Source organism: Sus scrofa, chromosome 16 (genome assembly GCF_000003025.6).
Source record: "Sus scrofa isolate TJ Tabasco breed Duroc chromosome 16, Sscrofa11.1, whole genome shotgun sequence".
Taxonomy (NCBI): Eukaryota; Metazoa; Chordata; class Mammalia; order Artiodactyla; family Suidae; genus Sus; species Sus scrofa.
The window spans coordinates 55,313,333-55,340,776 of record NC_010458.4 but is presented as its reverse complement, the minus strand read 5'-3'; the positions used below and the strand labels follow the sequence as shown (position 1 = coordinate 55,340,776).

At 39.4% G+C, this 27,444-nt stretch overlaps 1 protein-coding gene and 1 non-coding gene across 3 annotated transcripts; both read right to left on the bottom strand.

Annotated features, from left to right (window-relative positions):
* Positions 707 to 27,444, bottom strand: PANK3 (pantothenate kinase 3). 2 transcript variants are annotated; one of them, XM_003134072.4, is made up of 7 exons: positions 27,107 to 27,444; positions 19,207 to 19,559; positions 15,254 to 15,507; positions 12,750 to 12,926; positions 11,623 to 11,746; positions 8,523 to 8,648; positions 707 to 6,688 (listed from the first exon to the last, which is right to left on the bottom strand). In XM_003134072.4, exons 1-7 carry the CDS (start codon positions 27,132 to 27,134, stop codon positions 6,638 to 6,640), a joined length of 1,113 nt encoding a protein of 370 aa, XP_003134120.1. In that variant the 5' UTR covers positions 27,135 to 27,444; the 3' UTR covers positions 707 to 6,637. The 2 variants fall into 2 exon arrangements, with proteins under 2 accessions (XP_003134120.1, XP_020932752.1); XM_021077093.1 differs by lacking the exons at positions 19,207 to 19,559; positions 27,107 to 27,444 and adding an exon at positions 17,465 to 17,518.
* On the bottom strand, positions 11,254 to 11,335 carry MIR103-1 (microRNA 103-1). Its single transcript, NR_038502.1, has one exon. It is a non-coding gene; the product is annotated as a microRNA 103-1 (primary transcript).

Genomic DNA, 27,444 nt, shown 5'->3' with positions numbered 1-27,444 from the left:
CCTTGAATTTTTTTTTAAATGGAAAGGATATTATACTTTCACAAATCACATTTAGTTTCCATGTTTTCAACCATGAAATACAATCTGAAAACTCAGAAGTCAGTTTTGCAATGTAATTTCTCACATACTAAAGAAATGAAAGCTTTGTAAACAGTAACAACACTAACAGGCATTGCCTATTAAAGTCAAATGAAGTTTTGGTTTAAGAGGAAGCATGTGACAAATAATCCTCAGCAAACTGATGCCAAGGTGCCCACACAAGTACTGGCACCTCGCCTGTGGGGTACGTCTAAAAACCACTCTAGCTGATGTTCATTTCTGGGGTAGGACCACATGACCTCACTGCAAAGCAAAGCTCAGCACATGTTCATAAATGTAAGGCTTACATTTCATGAAGTTTACATTTGAACTGCATCGCCGAACTGACATTTGTGTTCTGATGTTGAGGAGAGGAGAGTGGGGAAGAACCACAATTCCATTTCATACAGGCAGAGCGGATAAATGAGGACCCTTTATCTACAATTAACTTACTCAACATGTATTTTTACTGAATATCCTCTCTGTGCCAAGTACTCGGAATACAAAGGCAACTAAGACTTGACAAAGTTCTTACTCTTAGGGTTTACATTCTACAAGAATCAGTTAAAACCTTGTGTTTAATTGAAGTGGAAACGTGGGAGTACCATACATAAAACAAACAAAAAGATAACATAGTAAACAACTTAGAGAATTTATTTGCAAAGTAGGAAACAAAGAGCATGACTTTTAACATTATTCTAGAACATGAACAAAACTAGAAAAAGTTCAACTACAGAAAAGGTAGGGAGTACGGAAGTTGGCTTAATAGCCACATACAAGAAGCAAAACCTAAGTTCGTTTCATGCAAACAAGCCTTAAGGAAAAGAGAATGGGAATGTTTATAGACCACAACAAATATTTTAAAAATTTACATAAGAAACTGTACATAAATCAAAAAATAAATTAGACAATTTACAAGAAATGTTTTATAGGTTATAATAGGCTATAACTTAGTTTATTATGAATAAAATTTGTAGCACATCATACATTTTTACATCACAGATTCAGTGTCAGAAGAATTCCAACATGACAGAGCTTAGACTTGGCAAGAACAATGCAACAGACAGAATAAGGCAACTTAAATGGAAATGGCTTGTGTCAGTAAAAGTAACACAAACATCTGGCATATTTGGTCTATAACGGGGCAGAATTAAGACAAATGCCATTCAACTTAAGTTTCATGGTAGTTCAAATAAAGTCAAAGCACAAAATGTGTTAAAAAAAAAAAAAAAAAGATAAAACCAGCTTTACCTGACTTATACCCATATTCCATTAATTCTATCTGGGACAAGGAAACCAGAATGTTGATGTTAGTCTATAAAGTTATCTTCTGTTTCTAAATGTTGCTGTAAATTGAAAAGGGCACCTCTACAAAAAAGTGGCAAATTTCAACATGGGTAAATACCTGTAACAACTACCAACTGTGCCAGGTGTGAGATCCATGACTCAGATATGATGTAAAACCACAATAATCTCAAACTATCTGCACCATATATGTAAATTTTAAAATTATATATATCTGAAATGTTTTCTTTGAAAGCTGTTGGAACTATAAGTACTGCAATATATGAAAGATGTTAAGAAACATCAGAAAAAACAAATCAGCAATATCCTAGATTGGAAATTAAGTTGTGCATTTATACAATTCAAACCTTGAATTTTCACTTCATTCACTCCTCTGAAAAATACATTCCTTGTTAATTCTTGTAACACACAAAGTTACTGGCAGCTACAGCAAGAAGACTGAAAATTTGAAAAGAGAAATAACCTTTTGACTACCGAAGGAGCCAGAATGTAAAGAGTTTTAGTTTTTGTTCTTAAGGGGAAAAAAACCTGATTTCCTCTCAAACACATCATTCAGCACCAACTACATAGCACACGAAGCCCCAATATCAACTCATTGTTATATTTATTATAAAGAGTAAGCTGGAAATGCCAGACACGTGTCCAATCTGATTATTCTCAAGTCATCCTAAGAAGAAAGGTATTTCAGGTCTTTATCAAATGTGATATAGCTGACTATAATCCATGAGATTTCAACTCACTTGCAGGTAACTGAAAATCGATCCTCACCCACAATAATCAGAAGTAAGAAACAGCTTAAAGTGAAGGGCCACTAAAAAAACAAACAAAACCTCAAATATATATAATATTCGAACACCCACAAATTTAGTGGTGTATTTCTTTGTGTACAGTGGAAGAGTTGTAATAATGCCCAAATAACTCTGAAGTTATAGCAATATAAAAATTCAATACCTTTGTAGATTAAGGTGCAAATGAGAGAATAACTAATACCATTCTATTGATTTGGTGAAAATCCAAAACCTAGTAGCTCTCAACGTATACAAATGAAATGAACTCTAAAACATGGCGCCAAATATCTGAAATTGTTTTGTCTTTTCAAATGCTGACATGAATGGAGCAACTAACTGGCCTTCTCTGGATCCTGACCATCATCCAGTCACTTACCATCTTAACAAATCAAACCCTCATCTTATAAATAAAGAAAATAACATTCAAAGAAGTTAGAACAGTGGCTGCAGCTATTTCCAATACAACACAGTCACAATCCTACAGCCACTGAAGACATGAGAGAGAGAACGCCAACACAGGACTGCTTTACGACCTTTGAACTTTTTGGAAGTGGAAATTACTCACAATCTAGATATGGCCAAAAAGCTGGGATGGTTTACTTTTCATGGGACATTATTTTCAAAAGGCTATGAAAATACCTTAAAGGAAGAAAACCAATTACTCATTTTTTGGAGTCCTTGCTAGACGGTTAGCAGACTCAGAGGAAACATAAAACTGTCTCCCATATTGATAATAGGCAGTTAATATACACAAAGCACATGCTAATATAAACTTATTGGGAAAATATGACATCACGGACCTCTCACGTTAAATAAGGTCAAAGACTATTATTACAAAGATGCAGTGTTTCTAATATTTTGTTTATGTGTACCACAGAACAGTAAGTTAAATGCAAAATAATGCATACTGATTTTTCCGGTGATTATCCTTAATCGGTTTTTACAGGGCTTTAAAAGAGAAAGAATTTCTAAACTATATTCTCAAATACAACAGACTAAAAAGCATAAAGTGCTCAACAGAAAAAAAAAGTTAAACGAAATATGGGAAATTTTACATACAACAAGCAGAGTGGTTATAAAGGACATTTGGCGACTACTGCCTTGCTAGGTTTTTTACTCAAGAATGAAGGCAAGAGTACCGCGGGACAAAGAGGAAAACATCTTCCCTTTGAGCTGCATTTTTCTTACAGAAACGGGACTTTCAGGAACTGGTACTTACAATAATCACACGTGCACAAGCAAAAACCAAGAAACCTTTAGAGTCTAATTTTTGGCAAATAATGTGAACCTCTAGAAGGACTGTCAGGTACCACTGACACTTAAACTAGGAGTCCACTCATTTAAACTATGGTAGCTGAGCAAGGAGTGCCCATGTCAACAGGCAAGGAAGTCTACTAGTACTTGTCTTTGGAGAAGTTGAGGAATAGAACTGAAGGCCATTTGTTCTCTAAGTCTCCAGTTTAAAAGGCAATCTTCTGAGGGAAGGGGTGCTGGAAGCAGTAGCGGGACCTTCTAGCCCTCGTGCTCTTTACCAAGCCCCGAACAAACTGACGGTGCTCTGTGCATTTGAAAATGTTATAGTGGGTTTTTCGAAATGAAAATGAAATCGTAAAGTTATAAAGAAGCTCCTCTTTGTGTGTAGAGAACTCAACGAAGAAGAGGTTCCTATAAGGTCTCCTTGCTAACATTACTTATAAAAAAAGCCCATATTCATAAAACTTTAATGAATACATGATAGTGTTGATTTTAAAGAGCTAATTCTAGAAACTACACTGTCTACACAAATGCGGCTACTGAGAACTTGAAATGTGGTCAGTCTAAACTGAATTACGCTCTAAGTGTAAAATATATACCAGTTTTGAAGACTTAAGTACTGAGAGGGAAAAAAAAGCTGAAACAAAAAACTCATAAATAACTTTTTATATTGATTACATGTTGAAATAATATATCAGATATGCGAGGTAAACAGAAAAATATAATTTAAATGAATTTCACTTGTTTCCTTTTACTTTTTACATGTGCCTACTAGGAAACACGAAATTACATGAGGCTCATAGATATTTCTACTACACAGCACTGTTCAAGAACCTAAGAGCTTTGAGGCATTAGGATAATTGGGATTAATTAGAACCGCTGTACGTTTAAAAGCATTTTCTTGAGATCATTCATTAAAAAAAAAAAAAAAAAACAGAATCTTGGCAGCCTTCATCACAATTCCATGTTCTTACTAGAAATACTTATTAGAATTACTCCAGTAATTCTGGATTGTACAAAAGAAAAGCTGAGAGCAACAGTGGTAAGATAGTTGTTCACCTCACATGCATTTGACCAGGTAATTTCAGCTTCAAAAGACCAAAAGTATGAATTATAGTCCCTAATTAACCAAAGTACCGATCAAATTAACTTATAAATGCTTTCACCATTCCATTTCTTTCTTAAAGACAGCCCCAAAACTATAATAGCTAATATACAGTTTACCACAGGTATAAAACTTGAAGTTATTTAAAAATAAAACCTTTTTGTACAGATGCCCCAATCACAAAATTCTAAAATGAACAGATCGCTTTTGTCTGTACTATCTAGTCACTAAAATGGAAACACTGAAGAAATGTTTAGTCACTATAGGTTTTCAAAATGAAAAATATTGAAATAACTGACATGAATTCAAAGTTCCAAATATTCCAAATTCTAAAAAATTACCTTCACATGCTTCCCCCCCAAACATTGCTCTTATTATTCATATGTCTATCTAGAAAAAAAACTGAACTTAAGTATTTGAGCACAAAATTTGAAAATGACAAGGAGAAATGTCTTTATCAAGCACCTCTTGAGAATCAACTAAAATTGTTCTCTATGGAGCAAAAAACTGTGTTCTGTAAAACTACATCATAATACTTCTTTCTTCCTAAATACAAGTAAGTTTTAAGCTCTTCAAAATACATCCAGATTTACTGGTAATTTAATGGTATTTTTACCTATATTCCCAAGTCTTTCAACTTCCTACACCATAAGTAACAGTCTCAAAAAACTCTGCTGAATTATTGGACCTCCAAGACGTTACTGCCAAAGTCAATCTGAAAAAAATTTTAACATTATAAAAAAATGATTTCAAAGTAGAGAATAAATTCCAAGGCAAAATAATTTAGAAATTTTGGAACTATAATGCTCTTATTACCAGAATGTACGAAACACTGATCCTTTAATTCTGCAACACTGCCTCAGACTCCCAGTTTCAAAACAACTCATCTTTAAGATGTCCCTAACACCCACTTAGAATAAATGAATTGCTGCTGTTCAAAGTAGAAGAAAGTCTTTATCTTTGATGGTTCAGACTTAATTACACAGAGATGGCTAAGTTTGGGCCTAAAATAAACGTGGTGTAGAAAGAGCACAGAACCTTACCAATCAACATAAATCATACTCCATATGAATAGTCCTGGACCCTCACTGAACAGACTTTCAAATAATAAAAAATGATTAAACATTTGTAAATGTGGTGATTAACTCAAAATACAAAAAGTGCATTATCACCAATTATGTGCATTTTCTAGGACTCAGTTTAAAATTCAGACTCATGTTTAATAGTAGTAGTTCAATTAAATTATGGCATTTGAAAAAGCTTATACTACTGGGGAAAGACCACATAAACATGCTTTTTCGGAGAAGATATGTTTGGAAAACAATAATGAATAATTAATATTGCCTTAACATTTCTAAAATCACATGAAAATGATCATCTCCGATTACCACTTTGGTGTTTTTTTTGTCTTTTTAGGGCGCGCTCGAGACATAAGGAGGTTCCCAGGCTAGGGGTCAAATCAGAGCTGCAGCTGCTCGCCTACACCGCAGCCACAGCAACGCAGGATCCGCGCCACATCTGCAACCTACACCACAGCTCGTGGCAATGCCAGATCCTTAACTCACTGAGCAAGGCCAGGGATCAAAACTGCATCCTCATGCATACTAGTCAGATTCGTTTCCGCGGAGCCACGACAGGAACTCCCACTTCACTAATACATGGTATGTTACTGTACACTTACTAGTAACCAAAACACACACAGAACAGACTCCATAACGAATATTCAGAATCAGTTATTTTCATGAGCTCACATTTCTGAGACATTAAGATTTGTTTCTGAACATACAGTACTGCAATGTTGGCTACATAAAATAAGTAGAAAACCATTTTGAGAGGAAGCTCAATAATTAAGAGGCTGTATTGCATTTAAGGATTTAACACTGGCTATATACAAAAGGGAAAACATTTCAACTAGAAATACTTCACATTTCTGGAGCTCTCTCTTTTTAATATGGCAACATTTAGCAGCTTACCACTCTGACATTTAAAAATCAACAAGAATAGTGCTACTCTTTTATCCTTTGGTTCCCAGTGACAAATAATGCAGTAATAATGCCTCTGGTTTTCAGTTCTTCTTGAATATTTATTAGCAGAGAAACCTGATGCTTTAGCTGAAATTTGGCAGCCCAAGAAGTGCACCAACTGCTCCAAAATAGCCCTGTATAATTTGAAAACAATTGTTAAAAGTAGTGTAAACTTTCAAATTAGCATGTAATAGTAACCCCTATTAAAACACAAATTTGGGCTGCTGCTTCCTGTCTCAGGGCTGGAGAACCTGAGCATCATTTTTCCCTTAGAATCGGACACATCCCTTCCCACAAATGTTTGGATGCACCACAGTGCTTCCCAAACATCCCTAACACATCTGTGGATTGGGTTTGTAGGAGCAGCCAACTCCTAAGAAGGGGTCTGCCTGGCCACAGAAAAAGAACTTTCTTTGTAAATGTTTTTAAGGTGACATTTTAGTAAAAAATATGCACTACATAGAATATAAACCTAGAGTGAGTCTTCTGCCCTATAAGGCCCTCTCTTCCAAGGTTCCCTCAACTGACCCTCATGACAACTCACCCAGAGCTAAAAGAAGCTTCTCAGGTCTCACTTCTAAGGACCAAAGCAGCTTCCCAAAAACACATCTGAAAAACGACCCAGATGAGGGGGTAATGTCTCCAAGCTCCAGCTACTCACTAAGCACAGGGGTTCCTTGCACCTTGGGCCCCAACCCAGCCCTGAGACACCTACTTACCAAAAATATTTCTAAAAATAAAATTAAAGACAATTGATTCACACTTCAAAAGTAAAAAAAATAAAAAAACACAAATTTGAGTATAATCTATTTAAAAACATTTATACAGAAAGCAACCAATTTATGTTATCAGCTATTGTACAAAACAACCCTGAATTTTCAATATATATACACCTTTGAAAGACATTTTTTTTCTTCTCCTTTTCCAGGGCCACTTCCCGAGGCATATGGAGGTTCCCAGGCTAGGGGTCGAATCGGAGCTGTAGCCACCAGCCTACACAAGAGCCACAGCAACAAAGGATCTGAGCCGCGTCTGCAACCTACACCACAGCTCACGGCAATGCCAGATCCTTAACCCACTGAGCAAGGCCAGGGATCGAACCTGCAACCTCATGGTTCCTAGTTGGATTCGGGTTAACCACCACCCCACAATGGGACTCCTGAAAGACCTATTTTTATAAAGTATGGCTTCTAGATGCTAAAGCTCCTGGGACTATTATAGCAATTCTGTGCTCCCCTCCCCTTCCTGAAGAGAATTCCTTTGGCTCTATCTGCCATTCCTACAGTAGAGGGCATTTAAGGTAGAGCTGTAAGAGAGCACACATTCTGATTTGCATAGAGAGAGCAGTGACAACGAAGGGTGAGGCTGTGGTGGGAAGACTAAGATTTTTCACTTCTAGATTATGTATTTTTTCATTGTTCACATTTAACATTTGTTCTCTCAGGGGAGAAACAAACAAACAAAACAATATACTATTTAACAAAACAAATCCACTAAGTACATAAGCAACCCCCATACTTAATGAGTAGGTCGCAGACACAGCTCAGATCCTGTGTTGCTATGGCTGTGGTGTAGGCCAGCAGCTGTATATCCAATTAGATGCCTAGCCTGGGAACCTCCACATGCCATGGGTGTGGCTCTAAAAAGCAAAATAAATAAATAAAACCCACAAAATTTGGAGTTCCTGTTGTGGCTCAGCGGTAACAAACCCAATTAGTATCCATTAGGATGTGGATTCGATCTGTGGCCTCCCTCAGTGGGTTAAGTGTCAGGTGTTCCCATGAGCTGTGGTGCAGGTTGCAGACATGGCTCAGATCCTGCCCTTGCTGTGGCTGTGGCTGTGGCGTAGGCCAGCAGGTGCAGCTCTGATTCAACTCTCAGCCTAGGAATTTCCACATGCCACAAATATGGCCCTAGACAGCAAAAAAATTAAAATAAAATTCACAAAACTTTATTTTTATATCATACCTCATGCTCTAGAAACAATGCCTTCAGTTGACCTTTTGACCAGTAATCCAGTGCATATGCCAAAAGTTTCATTGAGAGAGTATTGACACGTAAAAAGTTTCCAACAAAGACAACTCTGTTTATTTTCTAAAAGAAGAGAAGAAAATGACTTGAAAAAAGAATTACCACGTAGATTTTACAATTCCATATGGTTTACATATGAGACTCGACTTATAACCGTAAACCACTACTACCTTTTATTAGTGCCTACTACATTCCCAGTATATACCTCCACAGTCCTCAATGCTTAGAAATTAATTCAGAACATGCCACTACACTTGTCAAAACCCAGAGAACGCATACTAAGAGTGAGCCCAGGAGTTCCTGTCATGGCTCAGTGGTAATAAACCCCTATCTAGTAAACTAGCATCCTTGAGGATGCGGGTTCAATCCCTGGCCTCACTCAGTGGGCTAAGGATCCAGCGTTGCTGTGAGCTGTGGTGTAGAGGTCACAGATGTGGCCTGGATCCTGCACTGCTGTGGCTGCGGCATAGGCTGGCAGCAACAGCTCCAATTCAAACCCTAGCCTGGGAACTTCCATAACCTGTGGGTGCAGCCCTAAAAAGAAAGAAAAAGAAAAAAGAAAGAGTGAGCCCAAATGGAAACTATGGACTTAAGGTGATGATGGTTCACTCACTGACTACCTGGCGCTGGATACTGACACTAGGAGAGAGAGGCTGTGCATCTGTGGGGTCAGGAGCTTATGTGAACTCAGTATTTTCCACTCAATTTTGCTGTGAACCTAAAACTGCTCTAAAAAGTAGCAACTAATTTTTAAAAAATTCTGGAAAGACCCTATTTAAGTATAGATGAGACTTGTTTTTGAAAATAGCGATTAAATACATTTAAGCAAAGTAATTGGGAGAAATATTACTGATGAGATATAGGGAGACAAACCAAGGGAAAGTATTTTAAATGTGTTTAGGACTTTTCAAAAAAAGCTGTAGGAGTTCCCGTCGTGGCGCAGCGGAAACCAATCAGTCTAGGAACCATGAGGTTATGGGTTCGATTCCTGGCCTCGCCCAGTGGGTTAAGGATCTGGCGTTGCCTTGAGTTGTGGTGTATGTAGTTCACAGATGCAGCTTGGATCTCATGGTGCTGTGGCTGTGGTAGAGGCTGGCGGCTGCAGCTCTCATGACTCCTAGCCTGGGAGCCTCCATGTGTCGTGGGTGTGACCCTAAAAAAACAAAAAAATAAAGGTGTTCCCGTCGTGGCTCAGTGGTTAATGAATCTGACTAGGAACCATGGTTATGGGTTCAATCCCTGCCTCGCTCAGGGGATTAAGGATCCGGCATAGCCATGAGATGTGGTATAGGTCGCATACGTGGCTCGGATCTGGTGTTGCTGTGGCTCTGGTGTAGGCCGGCGGCTACAGCCCCAAATAGACCCCTAGCCTGAGAACCTCCATACGCCTCGAGAGTGGCCCTAGAAAAGGCAAAAAGACAAAAATAAATAAATAAATAAAAATTTAAAAAGCTGTAAACTGGGCCAGCATGTTGTAGTTTGTGTGCAGCAATGAGATCTCAACTTCAGACTTCAAAGCTGGAGAGCACCGCTGAGGCATGCCCACCCAACCCCTAGGCGTCCAGCATTCCCTGGCCCCAACCTAACTCATCAAGTCACTCTCTCCGCTAAGATTCTCCTCATTAATTTGGTTCCTTAGGTGCCTCTAAGATTAGGAAATCACAGATGGAGGAAATGATGTCTGAGTTTCCAGAAAACCTATTTCTACCCTCACAGTAATGTATTTACTTTTGAGTATACCATTTTTGCACAATTAGTTTGAAGAGTGTTAACTATGGCCTTAATCACTATTAAATCAGGAGTTCCTTTGTGGTGCAGCGGCTCAGATCCCTGCTGTGGTGCAAGTTCAATCCCTAACCCAAGAATTTCTGCATAGCTTCACTATGACCACCCCCCAAAACCCCAAAACCCTCCCCCAAAAACCCATTAAATCAATTGGCCAGTGAAAATTTGGATTTACAGGGCTAACAAAAAAGATCCCCAATTACTGCCAGCACCAGAAAGTAAAATATTTCCCAAACGTAGTTCACCTCAATTAACTTACTACACTGTTACTAAGAAACTCAAAAGATAATTCAGAGGATTAATTTGAGTCTTTGTACAGTTGTTTTCTCTGATGGAGCCTCCACTTCCCCAAATATCTGCATCTATGACTCTTACCTTCAACTCTTTGCCTAAGAGTCAACATTTTCAATAAAGCCTTCCTTTAACTACTCAGTAACTCAGTAAGCAAGTAGCCCCTTGGGTCTACTCCCAATTCTCTTCTCATCTTTTCTTTTTTTTAAAAAAAAAATAGCATTGATCACCCAATACTTACTAAACAATTTACTTATTTACACATCACCTGAATGGCTGTAAGTTCTACAAAGTCAGGGATCTTTTTTTTCTGTACTAGCGTATCTCAAGGGCCCAGAACAATACCTGGCACGTGGGTATTCTCTAAGTATTTTTTCAGTGAATAAACAAACAAATGAAGGATTCCTTCAAAAAGTAAAACTCCCAACTCATTTGTACAGTATTTGATATTTATAAAAGTTAAATGTCTATCATATGAAGGCAGATTGTATATCGTCTTCAAATAGAAATAGCCCAACTATAAGGTCAATGCAGCAGAACATGCTTTTGATAAGTATACATCAATCACTCCAATTTCGTGTGAAGAGCAGGACTCAGTGCCTTCATAGCCCTGTACAATGCTGCTTGATCCATATGCAACAAGGCAGCACTGTAAAGAAGCCGAGGGCAGTAAGCAAACTTCACTAATCAAATGTAAGGTTAACAGCAAAAGGGGGAAAAAAAAACAACAGCCTACTTTCCATAATTAGTTACCTCAAAATGTCTTATGGTTTAGAAAGAATTTTCTTTTTCAACTTCAAGACATTTAGACTGTGTATTTCTGAAAAGGTTTCTGGATAAATAGGAAGTGTAAATCTCTATCCATATTTCTGACTTGAATCATCTGCTACTTTCTTTCAAGGCAGTATCACAATTGGTAGTTAGCAACTCACATTTTTCATATAACTAAAAATTTTTTTACCTCATTAACAGCACACATTCGTGCCACAGAACCAATGTTATTGGTGATGGTAACTAAAGTAGCTCTTGCTAGATCTTCTTTACTAACAGATTCTCGCTTCTCCTTATAAATCATATTCCCAAAACTGCAGAGAAATGAAAAACAAAATCAAATCTGCTGATAACAAGCAACATTTCATACATCCTGGGAATAGAGCCTACAGATAAACCTACACATGTACAGAAGAAGGTATACACGTACAAGGTTATTTTACAGACTCAGTGAACTGCACATAGCAAAATACTGCAAACTACCCAAACATCCATCAAACTATGATACAGCCACACAATGAAATACCATGAAGCTGTTAACAAGGGAGGGAAGAAAAGGGGGTGGGAGGAGATGGGGAGGTGGAAGGGAGAGAGGAAAGGCAGGAAATGAAAAAAAGAGATGCAGTCAAACAGACTAGGATACATTGCTGTTTCAGATTATACTCAGATTATATACTTCAGATTATACTCAGATGATTATTCAGATTATAATCATCCACCTTGACCCACAGGGAATTGGTTCCAGAACCTTCCTCGGATACCAAAATCTGTAGATGCTCAGGTCCCTTGTATGAAATGATGTAGTATTTGCACATAACTTATGTACATACTTTAAATCATTTCCAGATTACTTTTAACACTTAATACAGCATAAATACTGTGTAAATAGTTGCCTGTGGGCAGCAATTCAAGTTTTGCTTTTGGCAACTTTCTGGACTTTTTCCCCCCAAATGTTTTGAATCCGAGGATGGCTGACTCCGCAGATGCAGAACCATGGATTAGGAGAGCTGACTGTATACAGTATGCTATATAATGGTATAGAAATGCTACCTTCTAAAAGCTACCTTCTATAAGGGGAGGATAAGGATATTTTCTTTTTGCATAGAGAAACAGTGGAAGGATACTTAAGAGTGAATAAAAACAGTTTCCTACAGTGCATTAAGAGGAGATTTCTTAAAGTATATTTGATTTTAAAACCACATGAATGTTCAAAACTTAGAACTCAACTGGATGAGGAGCCCCCTTAAAACTTCCTGATATACTGCCCTCTAAAAACTAAATAAGCAACTTTAGTTACAACGTAAATGTTAAACTTACCTCGATGCCACAGCCCAACCAGGCAGACCAAATCTTTCATAGTCTCCTCCGTAAATATCACGGACCAGCTTGTCAGCTTGGGTACTGTCACCTTTGGATGCCATTTCAAGAGCCTCTTCAAAACTTTCACAGCCAGTCAATAAACTACATAAACCCAGAAAGGTACCCCCTCCAAGGCTAAAGAAAATAAAGAAGCTTGGTAAGTTCCATATACACAGTGTACTCTTTCTCTTAAGCAAAAAGATGGGGCCCTCGTTTATTCAATAAACACATGAATACAAAACATTGTTAAAGCTAAGAAAAACGCATAGAAAAACCAAACCTGTCAAGAGACTAAACCAAAAGAAAAAAAATCTTGTCATGGAAACAACATGACACAGAAGACCTTTTATATCTTCTAGTATCTTCACCTGATACCTTATACTCTGTAATTGCTAAAAAACAATTGTCCCTGTGTGTGTGAAAAAGTAACATGTTAAAAGCTAATACCACATGAATTAAAAAGAGAAAAATTCTGGGAGTTCCCGTCGTGGCGCAGTGGTTAACGAATCCGACTAGGAACCATGAGGTTGCGGGTTCGATCCCTGCCCTTGCTCAGTGGGTTAACGATCCGGCGTTGCCGTGAGCTGTGGTGTAGGTTGCAGACGCGGCTCGGATCCCGAGTTGCTGTGGCTCTGGCTAGGCCGGTGGCTACAGCTCCGATTAGACCCCTAGCCTGGGAACCTCCATATGCCGCGGGAGCGGCCCAAGAAATAGCAACAACAACAACAACAACAAAAAAAAAAAAAAAAAAAAAGACAAAAAGAGAAAAATTCTAATTATACATGGTTTCCAGGAAATAATTTCGTGAAAGGTCAGTTTACGTGGGCTGACAAGGCTGAAATCAATTCAATGTGGTACATTAATATTTACATGACTCTCCAATGACTCAAAAAAAATTTATGTCAAGCTGATCATCATGTTAAAGGTAGAAATTTAGGAGTTCCCACTGTGGCTCAGCAGGTTAAGGACCCAATGTCTCTATGAGGATGTGAGTTTGATCTCTGGCCTCACTCAGTGGGTTAAGGATCTCATTGGCTGCAGATGTGGCTTGGATGTGGTGATGCTGTGGCTGTGGTGTAGGACTCAGCTGCAGCTCTGATTCAATCCCTGGCCCAGGAACGTCCATATGCTGCAGGGGCGGCCATAAAAAGAAAAAAAAAAAAGACATATACTTGTTTCTAATATTATTTTGGATATGCTTACAAGAATGAAAATCATGTCACCCTAATCCCTTAACATCAAAACCTTTGCTCCCTAGTCTCATCTAAATTTTTAACAGGTTCTGGAGTGCCTGTTGTAGCTCAGCAGTAGTGAACTTAACTAGGATGCAGGTTTGATCCCTGACCTTGCTCAGTGGGTGAAGGTTCTGGCACTGCCATGAACTGTGGCATTTAAGTTGCAGACTTGGTTTGGATTCTGTGGTGCTATGGTTGTGGTATAGGCCAGCGGCTGCAGCTCTGATGTGATACCTAGTCTGGAACTTCCATATGCAGCCAAGTGCAGCCCTAAAAAGTAACAAAACAAAACAGGTTCTACTTCTGAATTACTGCTGAAATTCAGTTAACAAACTGAATTTCTGTCTTTTTGAAGTTGGGTTTTTTTTTTTTGTTGTTTTGTTTTTTTGTTTGTCTTTTGTCGTTGTTGTTGTTGCTATCTCTTGGGCCGCTTCCGCGGCATATGGAGGTTCCCAGGCTAGGGGTTGAATCGGAGCTGTAGCCACCGGCCTACGCCAGAGCCACAGCAACTCGGGATCCGAGCCGCGTCTGCAACCTACACCACAGCTCACAGCAACGCTGGATCATTAACCCACTGAGCAAGGGCAGGGATCGAACCCGCAACCCCATGGTTCCTGGTCGGATTTGTTAACCACTGCGCCACGACGGGAACTCCTGAAGTTGGGTTTTTTATACAAATCAAATTTAAAGCAGCCTAAAATTTTTCTTCTTCAATTAAATAAGTCTCCGGCTTCCTTAAAAGCTGATAAAGTACATATAAGAATCATAAGGAAAATTTTATAATCTCATTCCACATTCATATTTAAGGTAAAAAAGAGCTCACGTTTAATCATCCTCTGAGAATTAATTACAATGTCGTCCAATACACCACTTAAATGTGACTCAAATACACATTTAGCAAGCTTTAGGCCTAACTATATCTATTTAAGTGAGAAAAATGGGTTGGAAAATAAAAATGTTATTGGAATCATTCCAGATAAAAATTCATTATCTTTATGGAAATTCTGATGCCAACTGAAGCTAACTGAAAGAAACATAAACAATTAAGAGTCTTTACAGAAATGCCGTATAAAACATTATCTGCAACACAGTAATACTTACACATCTACCTTTTTAGCTATTGCACAATATACATTATTTCTCTGATGAAGCTAGCATTAATGTACAGATTTCATATTTTCTGTGTATGAACCATTATGCTTCGGTTAAGAAAAAAAAGGTTACTACCTTGTCCCAGTTACTCGTTTATAGTTGTCTTTGGAATGGACTGCTAAAATACTGACTCCTGAACCAATGTTTACTACCAGCAGTGGATAGGGATCATCCAGGTTAAAAGGCATCTTTTGGCATCTCTCGGGTTCTGAGGCATTAGCAAAATAATAGCACTCTGCTTCTCCATTGAAACTGACAGAATCTATATACAGCAAGCCCTTTACAAGGCAGTCAAGTTCATCCAGTTTGTGCAGGTGGAGGTTTCCAATCTATTAAAAAAAAAAAAAAAAAAAAAAACCACCAAAAGTTATTTTATAAAGTCAACAAAGGACAGCTTTCAAAATACTTGACTCAATTATGCTATATAATTTTCACAAACATTACAAAACTTCAAAATCATCTATGTCTCCCCATATTTTCATTTGTTTTCTTTTTTGTCAGTCTCTTAGGGACTTCTTTTAGTCCAGTGTGTTCTCTGTGGTGGTGGTATTACGTCTGTAGGCATTCTGGAAATCTGTGGAGACATTTTAGTGCTCACAAAGATGAGGAAGGGCGCGGGGGGTGGGGGGGGGGTGGGGGGGGGGAACCAAACTAACATTTAGTGGGCAGGGACCTGGGGTGCCGGACATCTGCAATGGATGGGGCAGTTGTGCAAAACAAAGAATTAAAACCTTCCTGCATTATTTCTGAATGTTCTGACAGATATTGTCAGCAGTATGAAAATTTGTTTATAACTATCTGAACCTACATAAACATAAGGTATTTCTACATGGTATTAGTATATACTAAATTTACCAGGAATGCAACCAACATATAAACTGAGAAGTACTGCACTTTTTATTGTTTAGAATTTGTTTGAGTAGTTTAGCATCTTGGAAAGTTATGTCACTACAGCAACACCACTTACGGTATTTGATTCTCCAATAAAACATACCATATCAATCTAGCATTTGTGGCTTTAGAAATCATGGTCAATCTATGAACATACAAGCATTTAGTACTAACTACGTCACCATGCTCTGGTGATCGTACCAGAGGATCTACCTACTGATATATAATCTTATTCCTAGCTGAGTTCTGAGTGCCTAACACAATACCTGATACACACTAGATGCTCAAATATTAGCTCAAGAAATGACTGAGCACTAACAAAAACAAATATTATAAAACATCATTAGAAAAAAAATCAGTACTTCTTGGGAGTTCCCGTCATGGCTCAGTGGTTAATGAATCCAACTAGGAACCATGAGGTTGTGGGTTTGATCCCGGGCCTCACTCAGTGGGTTAATGATCCAGCGTTGCCGTAAGCTGTGGTGTAGGTTGCTGTGGTATAGGTCATAGACGCGGCTCAGACCCTGTGTTGCTGTGGCTGTGGTGTAGGCCAGCAGCTACAGCTCCAATTAGACCCCTAGCCTGGGAACCTCCATATGGCGAGGGTGCAGCCCTCAAAGGACAAAAAGACAAAAAGATAAAAAAAAAAAAGAAAGAAAAAAATCAGTACTTCTTTGAAAAAAAAATTAAAACCCTATAATCTGGCTAATAGTATTTCCAACAGCCAAGTGAGCTGGTTTCAAGGACACTGCTTTTGGCAAGAATACTGCAAGAATTAAATACCACACATCAAAACAAACTAGTTTCAAATTCATGAAATTTATGGTCACATGATTTAAAAAACTTAGCAAATCAGTACTACTCACCATAAAAATTTTTAGTAAAAACTTGAGACTTTTTTTTGTCTTTTTGCCATTTCTTGGGCCACTCCCGCAGCATATGGAGGTTCCCAGGCTAGGGGTCGAATTAGAGCTGTAGCCACCGGCCTATACCAGAGCCATAGCAACACAGGATCCGAGCCGCGTGTGCAAGCAACACCACAGCTCACAGCAATGCTGGATCCTTAACCCACTGAGCAAGGCCAGGGAATTGAACCTGCAACCTCATGGTTCCTAGTCGGATTCGTTAACCATTGTGCCACGCCGGGAACTCCTAAAAACTTGAGACTTTTAAACCACCCCAATTACAAGAGATTCACTTACATGAGCCGTAAGTGACTGCTTATGATTTTTACAGACTTTTCTTACATAAATTTGAGAATTAAATGGTCCCCATCCAACTTTTCAAGGGAAACAAATTTTAGTAGATCCAAATACCAACTTTTTAAATCTTTTATTCTAATGAGAAGGACTGGAGGCTTGGCAAACCCCTACCAGCACATAAATCAATGCTTACATGATCCTCTTGCCACATCCAAATAATGCTCTTCGAGATAGCAACAGGCAGGGCTGACAGTATATAAAATCCAAGAAAAAGGGGCAGTAAGGACTTTCATTCAGGTGTCTATTAATCAAAAGATACAGGTTTCAGTACAACCCCTACGGGGAACAGTATGGAGGTTCCTCAGAAAACTGAGTATAGAACTACCATATGATCCAGCAATCCCCCTCCTGGGCATACATCCAGACACAACTACAATTCAAAAAGACACATGCATCTGTATGTTCATAGCAGCACTATGCACAATAGCCAAGATAAGGAATCAACCTAAATGTTCACTAATGAATGGATAAAGTGATACATATATGGAGTTCCCATTGTGGCACAGTGGAAACGAATCCAACTAGTTGGGTTTGACCCCTGATCTCGCTCAGTGGGTCAGGGATCCAGGAATCCAGTGCTGCTGTGAGCTGTGGTTGTGGTGTAGGTTACAGATGTGGCTTGGATCCCTTGTTGCTGAGGCTGTGGCTGGCAGCTGTAGCTCCAAATTGACCTCTAGCCTGGGAACTTCCATACGCCACAGGTGCAGCCCTAAAAGAAAAAAAAAAAAAAAAAAGAGGGGACAAGCGCGCGCGTGCGCGCGCACACACACACACACACACACACACACACACAGGAATACTCAGTCACAAAAAAGAACAAAATAATGCCATTTGCAGCAACATGGATAGAACTAGAGATCTTCATACTAGTAAGACAAATACCATGTTATCGCTTATACATGGAAATCTAAAATATGGCACAGATGAATCTATCTACAAAATAGAAACAGACTCACAGACATAAAGGTCTGGTGATTGCCAAGGCAGAGGTGGAGTGAGTGGGATGGACTGAAAGGCTGGGGTCAGTAGAAACAAACTATTACTTTTTCTTTTTTTTTATGGCCATACCTGCAGCATATGAAGTTCCCAGACTAGAGGTCAAACTGGAGCTGCAGATGCCAGCCTACGCCATAGCCACAGCAAAGCCAGATTTAAGCTGTGTCTGTGAGCTATACCACTGCTCACAGCAACATCAGATCCTTTCATCCACTGAGTGAGGCCAGGGATCGAACCCACACCCTCATGGATAAAAGACAGTTCTTAAACCACTGAGCCACAATGGGAACTTCCCAAACTATTACATTTAGAACGAATAAGCAATGAGCTCTTACTGTATAGCACAAGGAACTATACCTGGTCTCTTGGGATAGACTATGACGGAAGATAATATAAGAAAAGGAATGTGTGTGCGTGTGTGTATACATATATATATATGGGTCACTTTGCTGTAAAGCAGAAACTGCACATTGTAAATCAACTATACTTTTGGGGTTTGGGAAGATGGAGGCCCTAGGAGAGATGACTGGATAATACTCAAAAAAACATGCAAACGCACAGTGAAAATATTTTAAGCTCCATTTATATCTGGCTTTGCACACTGACAAATTCACTGAAGTCTGCTTTTACTGTAACTTTGTACCAGTTCCCAAACTCAGCAGGTTTTACCATATTATGTACAACAGGCTCAACTCTGGCCCATTTTTACTCATTGCATAAAGATGTTTAAATGGTCCAATCAAAAGCAAGTCATGAATACATACCTCCTCTATTATCAACAGATAATAATAACCTAAGAAACTTGCCGGAAAGAAACCTAGCCTCGTATTTTAGAAACTGAAGAAAATGGGAATCAATTTTCACCTCTGAGATACCTACTGTGCGAAAATCTTTTTCAAACTTGTAAGCACCACCTCCTGTAGCACATAGCACCGTGTGTAATGTTGAGAAGTTTTTATCTCTTCCCATTTGGATAAAAGTAGGCAGGTCCTGGGTTGGGAATCTGATAAAGTGCAAGTTTCCTCTTCGGCCAAAAAGTGTTAAATCTTTCAGTTCAAGGTGTACATCTCGAATACCAGTGGATCCATAGGCTACATTAGAAGTCAAATATTTCCGAATACTTTTTAAGCTCTCAACTTCTTCTTGTTCTTCCTCTGCTGTGATATCAATAGGTTCAAAATATGAGAGCTTTACCAGAGTTCCCCCGATGTCCATGCCAAACCATGGGAAAGCTGTGGATAAAAAATAAGTCAATGAAAATATATATTGATTTTGGAAATGCAAACTAGAAACTTACAATCAGCCAAACTTTATTTACCCTGAATCATGCATTCAGTCAATAATACCTATGAGGCAAGATGTATCTTCTATGTGCAACTAACCCTTTTCCCTTCAAAGTGTTATTTTGTATATTTTTTAAAAACCCATAACCTAGGGGACCTGTAGCTGGACCAGGGCCTTTTAACTCCTGGTCTGGCAGGCACTCCTTTCCACTTATTACATATTCATCATGTGCCCCAGGAGATTTGGGAAAATGTGGACCAATTTAGTTTTAATAATAGGTCATCACCTAGGGCTGAAAATGTTTCAAATAAGATTTTAATGCAATAAAATCAGCCTATAATCACTTCAAGTAACCCAAGGGAAAGGTACCTCCTTAAAAAGAACTCTTTTCCTTTGCTCATTAAGCTTACTAAGCTTCTTTACTGCATCTGGTTAACAAAATTAGCTGCTGATAATGTGGAAGGTGAAGTCTACCTGGGGACAGGCATGCCTGAGCAGGTAGCAGCATTTGTATTTGGGACTTGGTGCCCTCTCACTAACTGAGCTCTAAGACTCTGGAAAAGCCATTGACCTCTTGAATATTAGTTTCCTTAAAAGTCTGCTTTTATTCTCTGAGATTTTTTTTCTTTTTTCTTTTTAGGGCCACACCTGGCTAGGGGCTGAATCAAAGCTGCAGCTGCTGGCCTACACCACAGCCAAAGCAACCAGATTGGATACTGAGTCTGTAACCTACACCACAGCTCACAGCAACACCAGATCCTTAACCCACTGAGCAAGGCCAGGGATCAAACCCTTGTCCTCATGGATACTAGTCAGGCTCCTTACCACTGAGCCACCAAAGGAACTCCCTATTCTCTAAGATCTTAATCATGACAGAAACTCAAAAATAATTTAATACTTAAGATACATAGATTACAGGAGTTGTCTTGTGGTGCAATGTGTTAATGATCTGGTGTTGTCCCTGCAGCAGTGTGGGTCCAATGCTGTGGCTGGCGTGGATCCGAACCCTGGCTTGGAAACTTCCACATGCTGCAGGAAGAACCAAAAAAAAAAAAAAAAGATATATATCAGACACAACTTAGAATAGATTTACAAGGAGATCCTGCTGAGTAGCACTGAGAACTATGTCTAGATACTCATGTTGCAACAGAAGAAAGGGTGGGGGGAAAAAATGTAATTGTAATGTATACATGTAAGGATAACCTGACCCCCTTGCTGTACAGTGGGAAAATAAAAAAAAAAAAAAAAAAAAAAAAGATATATAGATTACAAAATGCCGAACATGTGTATTAGTTGTTTTTTTTAAAAATCAATTTTTTATTTTTTGTCTTTTGTTGTTGTTGTTGTTGTTGCTATTTCTTGGGCTGCTCCCGCGGCATATAGAGGTCCCCAGGCTAGGGGTCGAATCGGAACTGTAGCCGCCGGCCTACGCCAGAGCCACAGCAGCAACGCGGGATCCGAGCCACGTCTGCGACCTACACCACAGCTCACGGCAACGCTGGATCGTTAACCCACTGAGCAAGGGCAGGGACCGAACCCGCAACCTCATGGTTCCTAGTCGGATTCGTTAACCACTGCGCCACGACGGGAACTCCTTGTATTAGTTTTTGATGTATACATTGTCAAGAAAAATTAGTTCCCTCCAAAATTCTACTTTGTTTCTTAAATATTCATACTTATTTGATATGTACGTACCATTAGGAACCAGGAATACACAATTCAACAAGAAAGCATCAATACCTTTCCCTATTTCAGAATTTACATTCACTGAAATTAGTAAATGATACTGAATATAAGGAACAATTCTTATTATCTTCTGCTGGAGAAATAGTTCATCTGTTTTTGTATTTGAAACTCTAGTTGCAGATCCAGATCTACATTAAAGACAATCCTCACAAAGATGGAGTTCCCTGGTGGCCTTGTCACTGCTGTGATGAGGGTTCTATCCCTGGCAGGGGACTTCCACATGCCAGGGGTGGGGCCAAACTGAAATTTCCTTTAAAAAGTAAAATTACAGGGAGTTCCCATTGTGGCGCAGAGGAAATGAATCTGACTAGTATCCACAAGGATGGGTGTTCATTCCCTGGCCTTGCTCAGCGAGTCAGGGATCCAGCGTTGCCATGAGCTGTGGTGTAGGTCGCAGATGTGGTTTGTTTGGATCCTGTGTTGCTGTGGCTGTGCTGTAGGCTGGCAGTTGCAGCTCCAATTTGACCCTGAGAACTTCCATATGCCACAAGTGTGGCCCTAAAAAAAGCAAAAAAAAAAAAAAAAAAAAAAATTACTTAAGACAATGTTTTGGAAAGTTATGGCCATTGCATCAAGACCCCAAACAGACACTGTGCTTTTGTCACCTACAGATTTTTTTTTTTTGCCATACCTGTGGCCAAGTCCCAAGTCAGGGATCAAACCTGAGCCATACCAGCAACCAGCACCACTGCAGTGACAATGCTGAATCTTTAACCCTACTGCACAAGATAACTCCCTGTGAGTTCCCATCACGGCTCAGTGGTTAATGAATCCAACTAGGAACCATGAGGTTATGGGTTCTATCCCTGGCCTCGCTCAGTGCGTTAAGGATCTGGTGTTGCCAAACACCGTAAGCTGTGGCGTGTGTCGCAGACAGGGCTCGGATCTGGCATTGCTGTGGCTGTGTCGTGGGCCGGCAGCTACAGCTTCAATTAGACCCTTAGCCTGGGAACCTCCATATGCCGTGGATGTGGCTCTAGAAAAGGCAAAAAGACAAAAAAAAAAAAAAGAACTCCCCATCTATAGATTTGTATAAACTAAGATGCTGAAGAAACTAAATTGTCTCAATGGAGGCCATCTAAGACTAATCTCATACCTAGCCTGTTCTCTTAGAGCTGTATGCTTTTTTTTTTTTTTTTTGGTCTTTTTAGGGCCGTACCTGCAGGGTCCCAGGCTAGGGGTCTAATTGGCCTATGCCATAGCAATGCCAGATCCATGCTGCATCTGCGACCTACACCACAGTTCACAGCAAAGACGGATCCCTAACCCACTGAGTGAGGCAGGAAATGAACCTTAGTCCTCAGGGATGCCAGTCAGACTGTTTCTGCTGAGCCATGATGGGAACTCCCAGGGCTGTATGCTCTTAAAGGAAGGGTATAGCTGACCATGAATTTCTTAGTAACCATTAATATACAAAACTAGAACATTCTAAGTCCCTTCTTTTGCATAGAGATCCTTTCAACAGTAGAGTTCTGGCATTCATCTCCTCATGCCAGAGAAATAATCACCATTCAAAAAGTATGTGGGAGGCATTAAGAACACAGAAGACACATATTCTTAATTATGATCCACTCGTTTCTTTTAGAGTAAGTGATCTAACTTCTTTGCATTAAAACAAATAATTATGCACGTTATTTTGTCAATAACCAAAATAAGAGGGGTAAGGGGCCCAGAGCTCAAACGTTATTGATTTATAATAAAAATATGAGGTTATTAAGTACAACCATAGGCCCACTAATGATTCCATGAGGTATAAAAAAATATTTTCAAAGAAATTAGGCAAATTTCTGTATCTACAGTTTTGCTGCTTCCAGACAAGGGACAAGTTAAAAGTAGGTCACCACTGCCTAAGCAGCCTAATTCCTACATATAACCTAAACATTTCTCATTCTTTTGGGAATAAAACTCTCCACTATCAAGGTGGAAAAGAAAAGAACCAAAATACATTTAAAGAACTAAACACACATACCATAAATACAAGTACTTTGATAACTGCAAATAAACACTACCTTCTCCAAACTTTGAGCATTTTCTAGAATCTTTCAGGATCTTTTTGTCTGGCCTTCCAAAAAAAAAATATATGTATATATAGCTCCTATTTTATTTCCTACCTCAGCCTAAGAGAGCAGCCATTAGTTCTGCATAAGTAACAAAAATATCCAGAACCACCATAAGCAGAGTACTACCAAGAAATTATCTTTCTTACCAGGTAGATTATGTATGCAAAAGAAGAAACCAACATATTTGATCCCCCTTTAAATGATCAAACAGAAGATAATCTAGCCACGAGAGGAGAGAGTTAATTTCTAACAAACTATGTTATAAAAAGTTTGGTATCTTGTTAAGTGTTGGTAAGGACTAGGGGAGAAGCATTAAAGAACTATTTAATTGCTACTGGCCGGAAGAGATACAACACTAAACCAGGATTTAATGGTTCTTTAACAGAAAGAGAAAACAAATGTTCAAAACGTTCTAAATATTAGTGGATTATTTTGAGGAACAAAATTGTGAAATGGGCATATGCGCTGATAAATTTTAGATATGGTTTAAGTTATATAGACAATTTCATTCTTCCAATTTGCATTCCAAATAAAAATTCTGGGGGAGTTTCCATCGTGGCACAGCGGAAACAAATCCAACTAGGAACCATGAGGTTGTGGGTTCGATCCCTGGCCTCGCTCAGTGGGTTAAGGATCCGGTGTTGCCGTGAGCTGTGGTGTAGGTTGCAGGTGGGGCTCAGATCTGGTGTTGCTGTAGCTGTGGTATAGACCAGCAACTACAGCTCCAATTGGACCCCTAGTCTGGGAACCTCCATATGCTGTGGGTGCTGCCCTAAAAAGCAAAAAATAAATAAAGAAAAGTAAAAATTCTGTTTTAAAACAGACTAAGAAAATAAACCATCTTCATACCTTCAGTATAATTCCTCAGAAGAGCATAAGAAAAATTTTTTCTCCCTTTCTGTAAATTAGTTACCTCTAAGCGGAATTAGAAACTACCATCTCTAACTACACTTCACTATTTACTGGAAGTGATCTTTCTTAAGTAATATTCAATTTACAAAACAGGCCAATCAAATTACATAGATGCAAACAGCGCAAACATGCCACACACTTCTTCCTGGTCTTGACAAAAATTTCAGGTACCTTACTGCTTGGATTGGCCAAGCAGGACCCCAAATGTACATGGCACCAAATTAAAAAAAGAAAACACAAACTCACACACTTATCTTTTATTATCACCTGTTAATCATGTTACATGCACACAGGTAAGCAAAACAAAAGCTGAAAATCCTCTACCTTAAAAACATCATGTCAGTGGATGTACAGAGGAATTATCACTGTTTAGATTTTTACTATCTACTTAGGTAGTGTGAAAAACAGAAGTAAGGGTAATGAAAACATTGCCAACTGTTTTGGTTCTAGCAAAAAATTTTCATTAGGTTAATGTTTGATTTCATTTCTCCTCTGGAGCTGAACGAACACATCATTTCAAATGCTCATTTTTCAGTTATACAATCTAGCGCATGAAGCCAATTCCTTTTCTTATTTTCTGGTTAAATACATGCATCTGGTTTATAAGCTAGTATATATTAGTGATGTATCAAAAAGCAATGTCTTCTAACATTTAGGTGAGTAACTGTAAGAAAGTGTGTGAAGACCAATTCACTTGTTTTTAAACAGCTTTTAGTTATTAGTGCTGCTCTAAGGATTCAATCTGCAATGCATGTAAAGATAGTGCTTTACAAACTAAGTGCTCACTATTTATAATTACTAAAAAAAAAAAGAAGCCCTGAACAAGAACTCAAAAACAAAACAAATGCATCTTTAGCTAACCTGAATGGTTTAAAATATCAGAAACAGCACTTTCCATATACACACACACACATATATTTCCACGACAGTTCATAACTGCAATACTTTCTTGCCCACCCCCCCCACAAAAAACCAAGATGGTCTTTGTTTTTACTATAAAGAATTGAGTAGACAATAAATTCACTTTTTATATATAAGGGGAAAATGTTATTTCTGACTTCTAAATTACATTAGCTGACTTTTTTTCCAGCATAATTCCATTTTAACATTAACACATAACACAATGTAGTAATAAGCAAATTACTTCTAAAATATAGGTGTTCTTTTATTTCTCAATCTACAGTTTATAACTTTTAAATGTTATCTTTGCTAGATATAAAATACCTTTGACAGACATGGTATCCACAACTGATTACAAGTCTGTTCAAATCAAATCACTGTCATTGCAAAAATAAAATACCATAAGGGTCAGAACGCTTGCCATAATTAAACTCATTTTACTAAAAGGAAACTCTCTGAAGACAAGCAGAGAAAACGTATGTGTTGAGGGAACATGTCCAATTGTTCTACATTACTGCATCTGTTCAAGATTCATTTAATTCAGCAAATGCAAATTAGAAGTGTTTCTATATTACTGTAGTTTAAGCCTTCACATCACTATTTTACAGACTCCTGAGCAAGAACTCTTTAGCTATCATTTAAAAAAAAAAGGTTTTAATGGGCAGGTAAAACTGCCAGATCAGCAAGGTTTGTGATTCTTTAAGTATTTAAAGTATGCCCTACAGGTGCAAAAGGAAGAACACAGGACCATGAGTAAGCCCTGAACCTCATTTAACAGAATTGGTGGGTGCAGCCTTGGAAGAAGGTACTATGGGGCGCAATAAATTCAATTTCCTCAGCAGAGTTAAGACCAGATTACCTCACGTTTAAATAAGAGCAGTTTTCAGAGTGCTGGGATGTGGCCTCTCCGTGGAGGTTTTCGAGAAACCTGTCCGCACGAAGCTGATATCGGTGCTGGTTTATAGCAAATTTCCTAAAACTGTAAGGAGGATCACACGACACCGTAATATGGCAAAACACCAATACAGTGCTAAGCTAAAAGCACTCCTAGCTCCTCTAGAAGAATGTATTTCAAGTAAGACAGCCACAAAGGCCGAGTGATTAAATACTCCACTTACCGGAGCAAAAGGTTTTGAAAAGGCTAAAAACAAAAGGAAGCAAATAAAAGTTGATCCACTGTCCTAAAATATGGAAAGAACTTTTTTTTGAAAGTACATGCTATCAAGTCCTAGAAAAAAATCTCTATTTGAGTAGTCTACCAAAATATTACTAGTGGCAAGCTCTGACTGGCGGGAATACGAGGGACTTTAACCTTTACTTGTGTTTTTTAAAAGACAAACTTGAACTAGTAGTTACTCGGAACAAAAACAAACCAGGGCAATTATCCACTGTATGTTCCACACACGTGTGTTTAAAAGCCTCAGTTATAACAACAATGACAACTCCTAGGAACCCACCGAGATTTCAAGGACACAAGCAGAAAGCTCGGAAATCAGTTTAAAAAAAAAAAAAAAGGTGGTGGCAAATGTCCCCGCGCAATTTGACATCCGTGACCAACCATTTTCAACTTCGGAGAAAACTGGGAACGCTGTCTGGTAGATCTCGTCTTGCTTGGCAAAACCCGACACAAAAAATTCTCCCTTTCCCTCCCAGATCTCGAGGAGGAAGTGGGAGGAAAGGCCTGGGGGCGGCAAGCGCTCCGGTGCGAGGATGGGGAGTGAGCCTCCAACCGAGTGCTCAAAAAGTCCCTCCGCCCCCATCCCGTGCAGGGCGCCGACCGGGAGCGACCGACTTCGAACCAGGCCCCTCCGCCAAGAGGCTTCCAGACGGGGCCCAACGTGCCCTCCCAACCCGACAGGCCCAAGCCCTCATCTTACAGGGTTTCTTGGCATCCTTAATCTTCATGGCGTCGGCCTAAGAGAGGAGAGGCAGCCTTCGGGTCCGACTCGCAGAGGGTAGTGGCGGAGACTGGAGGTGGCTGGGCCGCGCGGGGAGGCCCGGCCGGTTCCTCCCCTCGGGCCGGGCGGGGCGGGCCAAGGGCGGGGCGGCGGCGCCTGAGGCGAGGCCCGGCCCAGGGGGCGGCCCCCCCACCCCCGCGAGGGGCGGCCGGGACCGAGGGAGCAGGGGAAGGCCGCCGGCCTCGCCGCTCCGGGCCCCCCGCCGCCGCTCAAACAAAAGGCCCCGGTCCCCCAAGCCACCGCCGCCGCCGCACTGA